The sequence below is a fragment of the Antechinus flavipes genome, chromosome 2 (assembly GCF_016432865.1).
Source record: "Antechinus flavipes isolate AdamAnt ecotype Samford, QLD, Australia chromosome 2, AdamAnt_v2, whole genome shotgun sequence".
Classification (NCBI taxonomy): domain Eukaryota; kingdom Metazoa; phylum Chordata; class Mammalia; order Dasyuromorphia; family Dasyuridae; genus Antechinus; species Antechinus flavipes.
Genome location: NC_067399.1, coordinates 170,822,883 through 170,839,151, shown reverse-complemented (window position 1 = coordinate 170,839,151; position 16,269 = coordinate 170,822,883). Strand labels below are relative to the sequence as shown.

General features: G+C 34.4%; 1 protein-coding gene across 7 annotated transcripts in view; it reads right to left on the bottom strand.

Moving 5' to 3' along the window:
• Positions 1–16,269, bottom strand: part of PAK5 (p21 (RAC1) activated kinase 5) — a 455,979-nt gene that overhangs the window by 31,201 nt on the left and 408,509 nt on the right. For all 7 annotated transcript variants that reach the window (XM_051975927.1, XM_051975928.1, XM_051975926.1 and 4 more), the window contains one exon: positions 9,581–10,372. In XM_051975927.1, the coding sequence (XP_051831887.1) occupies positions 9,581–10,372 (792 nt within the window). The remainder of the gene's footprint in view (positions 1–9,580; positions 10,373–16,269) is intronic.

The following is a 16,269-nucleotide window of genomic DNA, read 5'->3' as shown; positions in this document are numbered from 1 at the left end:
ATTGAGGCAAACAATGTTCAGTAATCTGCCCAGGATTACACACCTAATAAGTGTCTGAAGTCAAATTTCTATATATGATGAGGAATCTTCCTGAATATTGACTGTGACACCTAGTTTTATTAGTTAATCTTATGGCAGAGTTGCTAAAATGTATATTCTCTGGAAAACTTGGGGGAATATAGTTTCTAGTCCTCTCACATTGATGCATTAAGTTTTTAAGTCTGACACTGGATCTTGTATTTCCTTACTACTATGTCTTACACATGACAATTTTCCCATTTCCCTGCTCTCCATTTCAGTTGTATCCAAAGCTATTTTGGGGCAAGCACCAACTGGTTTGTGAGAAATGATTGTTAAGTTTTCAGTGTGAAGATTTATACACTAGAAAGCTGCAAATGCTACAAATCAGGGCTTGGTTTATTATTTTGTTGACTTTCTAGAGTCTAGACTTAAGAAAGAGTTAATAATGCAGATTAAATCAAAGTATGTTCTGTGTATATTTATCAGCAAATCCCTGCCTCTGTCTCTTAGAATTCTAGACTTGCTTTCAAAATTAAGCACAAACATTGTGCTTCTTCTTCAAGAAGCCTTCCCCATCCTGTCTAACTACTAAGTAATAAGATACAACCTATTAAAGCATGTATCTACATACTACTAAAAACATATCTTGTATTTACCCATTGGGCTTGGAATCAGGTAGATTAATTTTCCTGAATTCAAATCTAATCTCAGACACTTATTTGCTGTGTGACCCTGAACAAGGCACTTTACCCTGTTTGCCTCAGTTTTATCTTCTATAAAATGAGCTGGAGGAGGAAATGACAAAATATTCCAGTATCTTCTAAGAAAACCTGAAGAGCTAGACATGACTGAAACAACTCAACAACAAAAAATATGATGCCTTAAAGTTTGCAAATAATTTTAAAATATTTTTATTTTCCCCAGTTATATTTAAAACCATTTTAAACATTTGTTTTTAAAACTTTGAATTCCAAATTTTTCTCCCTCATCTCAATCCCTATCCCCCAATTAGGAAGCATATGTAAAGTTATACAAAATTACAAATCATTTAAATTATATTTCTTCAGTTGAGGAAACTGAGACTGAATCAGAGACATTAAATCACTTGTTCCTGGTCACAAAGCTATCAAGTATTGGAGGCAGAATTGAAATTCTATGTCTATTATGCCACTTCCCCTTTCCATAAATTTTAAGCTGAAGAAACTTTAAAGATTATTTGCTTCAATCTCTTCACTTTACAGATCAGGAAACAGAATTCTCCTTTCTCCTTACACACATTCTCCTAGTAACCTTATGATTACATAGCTTCTTAGAAATAAAATTTTAAATTTTGGGTAATCTATTTTTAAGGAGACATTCTTGAGGCAAGGTTAATAGGGAAGACTAAAATAATTTATAAATTTTCAGGTCATTCTATGGGACTGGTGTTTCCTGAATGCATTTGGTGATATGGTATTTAGATGGTTGCAATTCAAAAAGAAAGCCACAAAATACAACTCTAGAGGTTTGAAATCAATAAACCAAAAAAAAGTTAGGACACTGGGGAGAGATGGGAGAAGTTAAGCCTTTATTCATATTAAAATATTTTTGTGTTATAAATATTTTTCATGTATCCATTATTTCATATTTAATTTATTAAGAGGGGAAAATGTTGCTAGCTTTGAAATGTTCTTATGCAAGCACTTAGTCACAGGGTATAGAACATCAGGACTCTCAATGCAATAGCTCCTAAGGACGGATTGAGAAAACTGTCCTGGACTGAAAAAAGAACTCAATTTCAATAGCACAAAAACTATTTTTCCATCTAAGAATTGATACAATCTAGGAAGAAATGATCTCCACGGGAGGTTAGAAAAAAACAGACAGTATGTGCAAGCATGATTTCATTTCCTGTTATAAACAGTTAACAGTATATGCCTATTTCCAGTTAATGATTCCCTTTTAGCTTTTCCAGCATCATTCTTGAATTCCAAATAAATGAATTCTTGGTGTTAGGAAGCAAGAGGCTTGCTTGCTTCTTCATGTCTCTATTAAAATCCTTTCACCAACTAAGAATGAGGTGCACACAAAACCTCCACATGAAATGGAAATGAATAATCCCTGGTTAACAACACAACAGAAATACTCCCCGACAATGCCTGCAACATCTCTAAGGAGAGGGTTACACACAGGCTCATGATGTATCACAATTACAAATAATTATAGCAATGAATTCATTTAATCAATCAATTTCACCATTGGTGCGCTGGGGTGGACAGGGCATAAAACTCTACACAGCCATCAATTGCTACTATTACGCCTGGCTGTCGGCCAGGAGTCCCCTGATCCATGTTAGTTAAATGCACATTAATCTGAATTTGGCAGTGTAATCAAGGACCTAACTGAACTGTGAAATTGAATTCTGCAATGGAACATCATTTGACCATTTTATGCTAAAGCTGCAAAGGGGGGGGGGGTGGGGAAGCAGGGGGAACAGGAAAGAATGAAATAGGAGAAAAAAACTGCCGCAGCATCAATTTGTCACCATGGGCTTTTGCACAGTGACAAGGAGTTTGTGGCAAAACTCTGCTCAGTCAAGGAGGGGTTCAGGGAAGAATATGTACTCTCAAGAGAAAGAACTGGAGCTCTTGGCTCTCTAGAATAATGGGCAAAGGGCAAATTACAGTTCATTTCATTTACAGAAATACTACAAAAGAAGGGTAGTGCCTTTCCAATTCTTGAATGAGGTGCTAAGAGATTCCTCTTGGGTCAGGCTATAATAGCATTAATATTTATCACAAACAAAGAAAAGCAAAGCTGTAATGGTAGCCATATTTAGTACATCAAATCTAAATCAAACCTCAGATCAGAGTTTGCAATGACCTCTGCTATGGGCTCTTGGTAGTTATCAAAGCATCACTACATCACACAAAAGAAAAACGTGCAGTGTTGAGAAATCCAATCTTTGCAAATGAAAATAATATAGTTTGAGAATATCAAGGGAAAATACTAGCCTCACTTCTCAAGAGTGAGAGTTAACTTCTGGTACTTTGGGGAATGAATAAATTTTAATTGAAGGAGATGTAAAGTTTTTATCTACTCTATGCAATGCAAATTACTGCTAAGATAATGCCTGACAATGATGTCTACCTTATGTGAGTGTAGATTAAAAGGCTAACATATGATCATCAGTGTTTTCCACATTGTATCCTTGAGTTTGTTTGTAGCTATAAAATAAAAGATAAATTACATAAATTATATAAAATAAAGATAATATACACTAGCCTAAGAGCTCTTCTGAACAAAGTGCTTTGTAAACCTTAAAACAGTATGATAATGTTAAGTTTTTAATTAGGAAGATAATTCTGGCCCCTTAACTTTCCTACTTTACCAGTAGCAACTATGTGTCGTTGACAGTGGCCATTGTCTGGAAAATTTGTCACTGTATGCCATTTTCTGTGCTTGCTGCCTGGATTATATGTGTTCAGTCTGATAGAACAAATTCTGTTCCATATCTGCTTGTAGTCTAACTTTGTATAATGGCTGATGGTTCTTCCTTAGGCCCAAATTCATTGTCAGAAAATTAGGTACTAGGAGCATAGATCAGAGTCCAGTGGTTACTGTTAGTTTTCTCGAAATTACTTATATTCATTTCCATGCCTGAATGCCTTGATTTTGCATCATTACTCCAGTTGCTGCTGTACAGTGTTGACCAGTCTCAAAAACTTTGATGGCCAGGTGATAAAAGGGCTTTGCATACTTTGGGATTACATTTAATTTTAATAGGTTAGGTCATTATGCATTATTCTTGCCATGATTGTGGAATCAAAGAATTAATATGTCTCCATGATTTACTACCAGGGAACAATAGAAGTAAGCTCTACTCTTAAAATTACATGTATGCAGTAAATATATTGATGTAACTATCTTATTTATAGATTACATATAATAGAACAAATTATAATTCATAATAGAACACATAACAGAATAGGTTAAAGGTAAAGGTTTTTTGCTTTCCTATGTCATAAAATAAATGACAAATTCAAACACAAAAAAATATGTAGGGTATGAGATGAATGAAGAAATGAGTGAATGGAGGAGTAATTGCTGGGTTAAGAAAAGGGTGTGTTTAGATCATTTTTTTTCCTTTTGTATTGCTATATCCAATTACGTCCCAAAGGGACTACTTCACACTTACAAAATCCGGATTCTATTGGAGAGCAAGTCAACAGAGCATGAGAAGATCTGAAATGAAATCCATCAGGGCACCAGGCTGAACTAGGATGTGCTTTGCTTGCTTTAGTGAGTTGGCTCACTAGCTCAGAAGATTATCCAAACTTGTCTGTGACCATTTTAATATGAAAGCCTTTCATTACAGGGGTAGAGATCATGGTACTTTGAATTCGTATCATTTTTTATACAGATGATGGGAGAGGGGGGAACATACATATAACAGCAGAAAGCAAATTTTGTTTAAAAAGAACAATGACATTTAGAGGAAGATGTGTCAATTGATATGCAAATAAAATCTCTAAAGTATATCAGAAGAGATTGTTGTAGATAACAGAGCTGAATAACCTATTCAGATATTTTTATGGGCCTTAGTGAACAAAATTTAAAGAAACATGCAAAAGCTAGGCACACCTTAAAATGTTAAATGCTTTTCCTTGTTTTTATTTATAATGTTCATGTAGTTTCAAGTTACATATGGCACATTAGATGCAGAACAGGATTCTTATTTGAATAAACCATCACACAGTAATATGCCTATGAAAGCAAGGGTCTCTTGAGATTGTCTGTAGATAGGGAAGTACTGTTGGGGTTTTGAGATTGTTGATGAGTCTGGGAATTGTGACTGCTGCATTGAACCATGAGTCATCACTATTATCAGTGTATTAAAGTTGTGCAAAGCTCTTTCAAGTGATTTCCCTTCAAGGAGAAGGATGGTAAAAGGAGATTAGATTGGGGAACTCAATCAGGAGGAGTATGTGTGGGACACCATGTCTCTCTTATTGTCTTGGCTAATCAATTCTAGACAGAATTTTTTTTAATATTGTTTATAACACTCATAGAAATACTTGGTGTTCTAAAATCTAAACCTGTGGGTGAAAGTTAAAAGAGAAGATAGTTTAGTGATGATTTCCACTGCTATCTTGCATATAGGAAATAATGAGGAATAAGATGGTGGTGATGTATTCTGGTAATCTTTAATATTGTTTAATAATCCATATTCTCCTTAGTGCTTAATACAGGAAAAGGCAAGAAGGGGTCCTAACACTGAATTTCCCTCCTAAAAGAACTAGCTTTGAGTTGGAAGTCATAACAGTAAAATACTATATAAAAACATGCTTTGAAGAAATGAAAAATATACAGTACAAATGTCCCATTCCCAACTGCGAAGTGATAGCATGAAGTAGTAGATACTATGTCATATCTGAAGTCAGCAAAACAATTATTCTCATCCTGCTTCTGACAGTTATTAATTGCATGACCGTGGCAAAGTTACTCTCTAAGTCTCAATTTATTATGTGCAACATGAAGGACTTAATCTATAAAGTCCTTTCCAGTTTTATACCTTGGATCATATAATCCTATGAAAGATGTGTTCTGAGAAATAATGTTGTATTTTTAAAAAAAAATTACCTATAAAAGATTAACATCAAGATAGCAATTGTCTCTGAACTGCTTATATCTGAATTCCTCTGAAAAAAATTAATGTGAGATAATAATAGTAGCACTAAGAATAATAATCGACATTCACATCTAATTTGATAAAAAATGCTCTGAATTAAGTGTTGGACCATTTATAATTACCGTTCTAAAGAAGGAAAAAAATGAGACTCATAGAAATTAGTTGACTTACCAAGGACTACCCCGATAGTAAGAGTTAGAGGGCCATTTATACCCTAGTCCTCCTGATTCTGTGTCCAGTAGTACTATCCCAGAGATGTCAAAGGAATCAAATGAAAATGTAACTGGGAAATGGTTAACAAAAGAAATAAAAACATAATACATCACAGATAATGTTAACTTGTCCAATCTAAGTCAATTTGAGCTCCATAAGATGCCTTTTTATTTGATTTTGATACCACGGTCAATGACACATAGTTGCTATTGGTAAAGTAGGAAAGTTAAGGGGCCAGAATTATCTTCCTAATTAAAAACTTACGTTATCATACTGTTTTAAGGTTTACAAAGCACTTTGTTCAGAAGAGCTCTTAGGATAGTGTATATTATCTTTATTTTATATAAAAGGAAATAGAGGCTCAGATAAGTCACCTACTATCTTTAATATCTTTTGCTTGTCCCGAAGTAATCTGACTATAATTATGTAATGTGTTTCATTAATTCTTCTTAGCCAATACAAAATAAAAAATTCCTTACTCTTTCCCTAATTCATTTGTGCAAATACTGACCTATTCTATATGTGAACACCCCCAACCAGCAAAGGTTTATTGGTGTCTCACAGTGTGCAGAGGGAAAGGTCTTCTAGTGTCCTCCCTCCCAAACTTGTTTTTAACAAGGTAGTTGTATATATTCTCTGTCTATGTTTATAAATAATGCTTTTTTCTTTATTAGAATGTGAGTTCCTTGCATAGGGATTATTTTATCTATTATATTTGTATCCTTTATTCTTTGTCTAGTTTCTTACACACAGCAGACATTTAACAAATGCAAAGAAAGGAAGAAGGGAAAAAGGCAGGAAAGGAAGGAAGGCAGAAAGGCGGTCAGGAAGGAAGGAAGGAAAGAAGGAAGGAAGGAAGTAAAGAGGGAGGAAGGGAAGGAAATATCTGAGGAATAATTAGGGTGGAATAACCAGTGTTAAGCCTACATGGGTAGAACACAGTGACTAGCATACGATCAGTACTAAATAAATGCTTATTGCCTGACTGATAGAAGCACTATCTCTGAACTCCCTAAGACATGTAGGTGAATCTTCTTCACTCCTTCAATAAACTCAAAATCTCATGTCCTATGACCTTGGTGCCCCCCTCTACTCTGGCCTTTGTCTCACAGCCACGCCTCTCTACCTTATCTTGAGGTGTGAGACCATTGGTGAGTGTATGGTGGCTCAGGAAGGACTCTTGTGATAGATTGCCCCTTTTCTAAGTGTGTCATTACCAGTGGACTATCCTGTGGGCTGTTAACTGACAAACCATCAATTCAGTTTCCATCATAAGAATTTCTAGCTATGGTTCTGTTAGGATTGGGCAAAATGTTTGTACTTTATTTAGCCTTTCCATATTACAGGCAAAGAGAATGTTAAATTGGATATTCAGGAAGAGATTTTGAGAAAATTATGACTGAAAGGTGCTTCCCAGCACCCCATTATGGAATCTGACCTTCCATTGTAATAGTTATATAGATACTTCAGATCATTAAGAAGTCCCTTCTGGAAATGTCCATTTTAAACAAATTTTAATGTTGGTTATAATTCTAGCTAATTTCCAACAAAGATTTATTTATTTATTTATTTACATCTACTATGTGCCAGATTCTGTACTAGTCTCTGGGATATAGACACAAAAATGAACCAGTCCCTGCTTTTGAAGAGTTAATATTCTATCAAGGGAAAATAACATGATCCTACATGTACAGAGAAAATTAAATAGCAAATATATATAAAATAAATGGCATAAAATTATAATGTAACAAGTAATAAAACATATAATAAAATAATTACTATGGAGAATACTAAAAACTAAGGGATTTAATATTGGCTTCCTATAAGATTTAGTACTTGAGTTGAACTTTGAAAGAAATTATAGAATTTAAGAGGTAGAAGTAGGGAAGGAGTATATCCTACGCATAAGGTACAGCTTAAGGAAAGACATAGAGGTAGAAGATGGAAGGTTCTATAGAAGAAATAGCAAGTGAGCCAATTTAGGTGAAATATAGGAGAATAATGCAATAAACTTAGTAAAGGAATCTGAAGCCACATTGTAAAATAGCAAAGTATTTGAGACTATTTGTGAGAGTAATTCACTTTCTTGAGTAGGAAAGCAAGCTTTGTTTTAGGAATATCAGCCTGGCATTGAGGAAGAGACCAGTTAGAGAGAAGGGAGACCAGAGGAAGAGAGTCAAATCAGGAAGTTACTACAAAAGTACAGGTGAGGTGAGGGCTGTGGTTTTGGAAGTTGAGAGAAAAATATAGATATGAGTTAGTTGTGGAATTAGAATTGATGAGAGTTGGCAACTGATTGAATATGAGGGGTGAAGGAATGGGATGAATAGATGATGATACCAAAGTTGTAAATCACAGTGCCCAAAAGGAGATATAATAAATTTATGAAGAGAGGAAGATCTTATCAATTCTGGATTGTGAATGAATGCTGAAATTAAGTAATATAGAGGAGTTGGTGGTGTACAAATAATTTAGTGAAACAAATAGTTAAACATTATGCTAGCACAGGTATGGCTGCATCTTGGGGGGCACGGAATACTTCTTTTTTATCCATTGGGTTTTGAAATATTCCAGCAGATTATGAGTGGCATCCAAGGCATTGTTGTGGACGTTGAAGCAGGCTAGTTGCATCACATAACAAGACAAAATAAGATATTTAAAAATGAAAACTTTTTTAATGCCACTTTTGCTCATTTAAGTTGCTAGAGATTTGGAAAAGTCAAAATCAATTTATTATTCACCTCTTTGCCAGTTGGAGAACCACTCACTCCTAGTATTTTCAGTGAAGCAAAGCCAAACAAATTTCCCTGACCTCAATCCTTAAAGCAGAAAATTCTGTGGGGTTTTGTCATTTTTGTTGTTTTCCTTTGGATTAGAATTCTAAACACATGCATTATTTCATGTCTTTCTGAATGTCTAACTTTTTAATAAAACAAACATTTTAACAGTAGACATGCCTTCTTTTCTGCTTCCCTCCCACAGAAATCTCACATAAAACATGTAACTCTCAGCTTCTAGACTTCATTGTTCTCAAATTAGAAGTGCAGCATTTATTTTAAATGAGAGGATTCTGTGATCTGAAGGCTATATGGCTTAAAAAAATTAACAGAAGGTTGCTCCTATAGCTTCAGCCTTCAGGTGGCCTGGGATGGTATAATGTTATGGGAAAGATCTCTTCATTTAAGAAATTTTATTTAGGTAGAAAAAGGAAGAGACAAATATGTCCTCTAAATATAACAAAGAAGCATTCTTTAATTGTCCTTCTCAACCTCTCCATCTTTATAAAATGAAGTCTTAGGTTTGTAGACACCTACACCAAAACTTGCAAAGCAATAGAATCCCTTATGTAATGTCAAGGGGCAGAGGAAAGCACACAGGATCAAAGGTGTGTATCACTTATAGTGGTTGTTAAACTATTACAATTGTGTGATAAAATGAAAACTCAATAAAGGTTTTTATTTAAAAGTCTAAGTGCTAGAAACTACCTCCTCTATCATTGTTTTATTATTGTTGTTGCTGTTGATATAGTTAACTAAGGGGAAAAAAGGCTATTGTTACCATATTTCTAATTTCAACTTAATTAACTATTGTTCATCTTGACAGACACTTTGAGCACAAATTGGGTGCAGAAGCTTGGGGAGGGAGAGCAAAGAGACTGACGGCTGCCCACTTTACCTTTGGCATGCAGGAGGTGGTTTCTGAGAGGCGAGGGTAGGTGTACGAGCTGTATGAGTGTCCTTGTGGGTGAGACTTAAATGCACTTGCCCCATACGGCATGGTGGGTTCCTGGAGCCCTGAGCCTGATCTGGACCGCTGCCGCATGGCTGGCTGAGGGCTGGTCTGATGGATGTATGAAGACTTGGGTCTCTTATCATAATCATCCATGCTGGGCCTCCATTCACTTTCACTGTACAGCAGACTTTCTTTTGAGCATGCACTGGTCCCTGCAGTCCTAGAGGGAGTTAACTGAAAGGGATCTCGGTAATCTAGAGGGGACGCGGCGGACACCCGTTGATAGTCCCACTTGTAGCCACCATATTCACTTGGCTTACTTAGCATCTCCATGTGGGTGTGATAATCTGCAGGAAATCTGGACATATCCGATTTCAAAGTCTGCACGTCAGAATAATACGCCTCGCTAGATTTCATTTTCGTTGAATGTCCATTTTGCTTGGTTATATGGCTGCTTTTATAATACCGATCCAGATCCTCTCCATAGAGACCCTTTTCTCTGTACTTCTCCGTTATGTAGTCAGTGGTATTATCAGATTCACTGGAGTACCGCGAGAATGTAACGAAACCATTTTCTTCTGAATGTCCCTGGACATGGTTGGAGGTTCCCTGATGAGGAGTAGGAGGACTTTCTTTCCTAAGGGAATTGGAACGAGTCACAGAGATATTGTCAAATTCTTCTAGCAAGCCGTTGATCGAAGTTTCCTTGCAGGGCTTGTTTCCTCTGACAATTGTCTGGAAAGATGAAAAGAAATAATTTTTGAAAAATGCCTTGACATTTGCGCATTCAAATTAAAACAAAAGCAAATCCCTCACAACCATTACTCTCCAAAGGAAAAAAACATCTCATTTTTGACTGAAAAATGTGACCACTAAAGAAATGTGTTTCTGGGCACATAAGACTTAGAAACATTGGCTTTAGAGTTGGAAGGGACCTTAGTGGTTATCATCATTTCATAGATGAGGACATTTAAACACAGGTAGACTCTTACCCAAGACAACATAGATAATAAAAAGACCCAGCTGAGATTCAAACCCAACAAACATTTATGTATTAAATGATGGCAATGACATAATGGGAGGGAGCAGCAAAAAGTAACAATTTCAATTTGTCCAATTATTTCCCTTATGTGAGATTAATTTCATCATATCTCCAACACTGTTTTTAAAATGCCAAATAGTTTGTTATTTTATGCTAAGTGATTACTGATAATGATCATTACCTAAATAAGTTGCAAATTAACGTTCTATTTTCTCTTTCCCCCTACCAAACAAGCAAAAACAATCTAAAAGTAGAGATAATTATCATTTTCACAACCCACACCTATAAGTAGTGCCATTGGGAGACTTAAAAAAAAGGTAAATATTATCTAACATATATATATGCCTTTTAAGCCTTTTGCAAGAAAATATCTCCAAACTAGAATCACTAGAATCCTAGATAGTGCAGATCTTTTGGAAACTGAAATGGGCTAACAACATGAAGATTTCCCAGTCTGATTAGTTCTATGATTGATTGCATTATCATATTAAAGAAATAACAATCATGGCCAGCTTTTCATGTTTGAATAGTAGTAAACATTATTAGATAGAATAGGAAGAAGGTAGATTGTGACTGGAAACAAGTAATGGATCTTCAACTGCAAACATTGTTTGATGAGCATAAATCATAGAAAGTGTAAAAAGCCTAAGCTCTGGAGAAGTATAATTGAAACAAGGTGTTAACTCAGTGAAACTGATGAGATAATGGTTATTTAGTTCACATCTATCTAGTATAATATCATGGTATAATCACTCTAGTTTGATATGATGATATAATCACTCTAGATTGGCTTATAGTCACTATACTGTAATGATGTAATTGTAATAGGGTATTTAAGGGCTGAGAGAACTGGGGACAAAGTCAGACTCAGACTGAGACTGGTTGACTGTCAGACTATCAGACTGCTGAGAAGACTGGATCAGACTGAGACTGGGTCAGACTCAGACAGACACAGATTGTGGAGGAGACAATAAAGACTTTGGACTCTATTCTTGCTCATCCTCGTGGTGAGACCAAGGACCTTCTGGAGGACCCCCAGAAAGCTAGCCCAGATTTCACAAGAAATAACTAATACAAAAAGAGAAACAGCAAAAACCATTTACAAAGGCAGTGAGCAGCAATTTGACAATAACAAACTATTATGGCAAATTACTATGGGGGAGGATGAAAGAACAAAAGTACAAAGGAGAAATGTAACTGAGATTAAGTTACAGATTTTCATGGCTGGAAGAGAAAAAATACCTGAGGAAATATCAATGGTTTAAAACAATGTGATATCAATGTAGTGAAAACTTGAAAACATTGTCAAGTTGGTGATTGTGATTTGTTTGTTGTTGTTTTAATTACTTGTTTCCACACTTAACTGACAGGGACAAGAGAACAGCACTATTCATATGGGGTTAAATTCCAACCACACGTAAGGAAAAGTGTCTCCTCTGAACAAGGGACAGGTGAAAGAGTAAACGGAAAACCAGTCAGTCAGAATATATTAAGCTCCTACTATGTGTCAAGTACTTTTCTATAACTGCTGGAAATGTTAAGGGAAGAAAGGACTGGGAAATAAAAGGTAACATAAAAAACAAAAAGAAAGAGCCAAGTATAGGAAATGATTGCACATGGAAAAGATTCTGGAATTGTATGAGTGAGACAGAATTACAGGGTAAGAAACCAACAATAATAATATTCCACATTGGGATGCTTGGATTATTTTATATCAGAGAAAAGTATTGGTTCAAACCAAGAAAAGTAGACAGAACTGCAAAACAGACAGTAAATAAGAATCCCAAGGGCAGGATAAAGTGAGAGAGTAAGGAACATAGTTGATATGGGTGGGGAAACATAAGGAATAGTGTGAACACTTTAACAATTGAAGGCTGTGTCTGGTCTAACCACAACTTTCCTATAACTATATGCAGTAGGAAATATATTAGGGTAGCAATGGTTCTGAGGCTAAAGGTTTAGACTTGGCAAGTATCCACACAGAGCTGGACAAGAAGACAAGTCAGGAAAAATTTTAACTCTCATAAAGGCAATTTTGCTTTCTCTTTCATATTTTTCTACAAAAGTATCCTATGCAAAGATTATATATTCTACAGCTCATATTTCACAAGGGAGTTTGATAAAGCAAATTGATGAGTTCCTTTTTGTCTATAATAATCACTTTTGTTTTCAAAATAAACACAATTATATGTCCCTTTAAAGACTGAGTCTATTTTAATATTAGCTATAGCAATCAAGGAATCTAGCAATTTGAATATGCTAATGAATAATTAAAACACACACCTCTAATCCCTATTAATTTATGTTCATTACTCCCTTCAGGAGATGGCTTAAAACCCTCCTCCCCCAGGAAACTTTCTCACATTTGTCCCCTGCACATTATGTTGCTTCAAAGACTCACAGGATTTTATCTTTGATTTGCCTTCAGGGATATGTTGTGTGTCATTGTTCCTACATCACTTATTTTACCAAAAAAAAAAAAAAAATGTCCTACAGCAATGCTTCACTATATTATGGAAGTGACCCTCTGGTTTTGAGAGGTATGCTTAGTTAATGGATTTAGATGCATTATATAAAGAATTACAACCTAAAGAAATATATTTAGTTTAAACTATGTGAAAAATCACAACAATTTTCCTTGATGAATCAGAAAATGTTTTGGAGTTTGACAGTAGATACTTAGGAATATTACAGACATTTATCATTATTATTCATCTTAATAATAAGAGTATGCTAGCATTGATATAGGACTTTATATATATATTGATATTCTTATCTTTATCTTCACAACCATGATGTTCTGAAATAGATGCTATTATTATGCCTCTTTTTATAGATGAGGAAACAAAAGTTTGGAGATTAAGTGATTTGTCAAGTCCCATAAATGGGAAATATATAATGAAGCAGTTTTTGAACTCAAGTGTTCCAAATTCCAGGTCCATTAGTCTACCTACAACATACCAAGCTCCCATCATTCCTAAATTCCACATGAAGGTGTAACAGTATTGGCAATTAGGCCGCATTTTTCAAGCAGAGCATACCCTGGAACCTTCTTATAAAATTTCTGATAAAATAGATATTTTGGGAAAATAAACATATATGTAAAAATAAAATTTATTCTGTGCATAACATATCTAGAAGAGTAGTTAATAACAGCTATCAGATAAACCAACCAGCTTTTCCCCTTTTCTTTTATGAGATAGCCAATTTGGGGATAAGGGAAGGAAAAGTGTTCATTCACAAGATTCTTAACCATATGGACATCTGTGATGGGTAGATATAGAACTAAGGTATGTAATTAGGAGAAAAAGGAGAAACTTCTCTGGCTAAGGTTCAGTTAGACAAGAGTAGGAACCTGTATAGTGCCTTTTTAAAAATCCAGAAACTCATAAAACAATTTTAAAATGCTTGTAAACTAGCTTTTGTCCAACATACTAGTTCAATGATTGGCTTCTAGTCAATATAGCAGATAGAGGAAAGGAGTACTTCAGAGCAGCTATTTAAACAGGACAAAGAGAAAGTCCTTACCCCTGAATACCCATAAAAGCCATTGCTTCGTCTTCCAAATCTTTAAGAATAAAGAGCTAGTTAGAAGAAGCATATATAAACTGAAATAATATAGCATAATATAATGATTTATTGTATTATATAGGCACTAAAATAATATAGGATAATATAACAATTTCATATACTTCCACATATTATACAGGTGCATAACATCAACATAGGCACACACAAAATTATATACTTATTACATTATGTTATATATATATATATATATATATATATATATATACACACACACATATATATATATACACACACACACACACACACACACACATATATACACATGCACATGTATGTGCGCACACATGCATAGATACTTATATGTATTCTTTACTTACTAGTTGCAGAACACCATAGACCAAAGTTTAGATAAGGCAAGAGACCTGACCTTGAGGAATTGACAGTATAGTATCAAAATAAGAACCTCTCATTGGTGTGAATACAGTCAAATACTTTTTTGTAAAGTTTTTTTATATTTCATATATTTCAAATATCCAAAATAGGTTAAGTACCATATATCACATTGATCCACACACAGAGTGAGCCTTCACTACACACTCTTGAAGGGAGTCTCTTCTTTACATATATATATATATATATATATATATATATATATATATATATGTATATGTATATATACATATATATATGTATATATATGTATGTATACATAATACACACACACACACACACACACACACACACACACACACACACATATATATATATATAAAGACAAAGGATGTCATTTCTGGATGTTAGCCCAAGGGTACTACAGAATGATGGGAGGAGAAAGACGAGGGTACAGCTCTGTTCCAACCTACTGCTAAAAGTATGATTCTTCTACATTTGATTTATTTCCTATATGCTTAAAAAAGCAAATCTACAAGGCACATTAATACACTGTGGGCTATACATCCTTAGTCAAATATTCTCACTCTTTTGGCAGCCTGCCTTTGAGGAATGCTTATCTATGATGATTTGTTTTGGTTCTTTTTTGTTTCAATCCTTCCCTGCAGAAACGAGCTGAGCAAAATGACCAATTTATTTATTCTTAAGGGCAAATGGGTAAAGGAACAGCAGGAAAAGACTAAATGATAGAGACTTCAGCATTAAGCTTTATTTAACTTGTCCTACAAATCTTCCATTGAATTATAGTTAAATCATGCTATCAGGCACAAAATAGAAAACTGTTAAGATATCCTTGACTTCCTATAAATCCAAACTCTATCATATATTCCCTGTGTGATATAGGAATAAATTTTCATACAGAAAATAAATACTTTATGTAATTAAACAATTAAGATAAATAATTGGACTAAATGTTTAGCGAGTTCAATTTTCTATAGGTTTTTTTTTTCAAACGTTTTTGTATGTAGCAATTTATTGGTTGTGTTTTGTTCTCTTATCTATTCTGTTATTCTCTTTTGTTGGAGAATTTAGTCCATTCACATTTAAACAATAAATATGTTTATTGTTTTTTCCCCACTTTTTTCCATTGATTTCTTCCTTTAAATTTAGCATTTTGTCCATTATTAGTCTGTTTTACAATAACAATCTTATCTTTTAATTTTTTTCACATTTATTATGAATTTAACCATTATGAACATTTCAATATGTATAGGAGAAGATTGTATATGTATGCATGCATATCACATACATTTTAAGAATTTGGGTATTAAATGTTAATAAAATGGTCCTATCTTTCTGTGTCTACTTGTAGACTCAATACTCTCTTCTATGTATTTTTAAATATTTCACTGGATCATTATTTTTCCTTTTTTGTTATACTATCTTTTCCAAAGTTTCACCTCTCCTGTTTAACCTGTTCTATCCTGGTTTCCTTGAGTTTATTTAAATTATCAATTTGTTTTTATTTATTTATTTCTCTCCTTTTTTACTCAGAGTCCCTTTGGAATTCTTTGCTCACCTCTTCCCCACCCTCCAAATAACATAACAATAGCCTTTCTTTTGTTGAAGGTCCATCTGTTTTGCTGATAATTTGGCTCCCCTTGGCAGC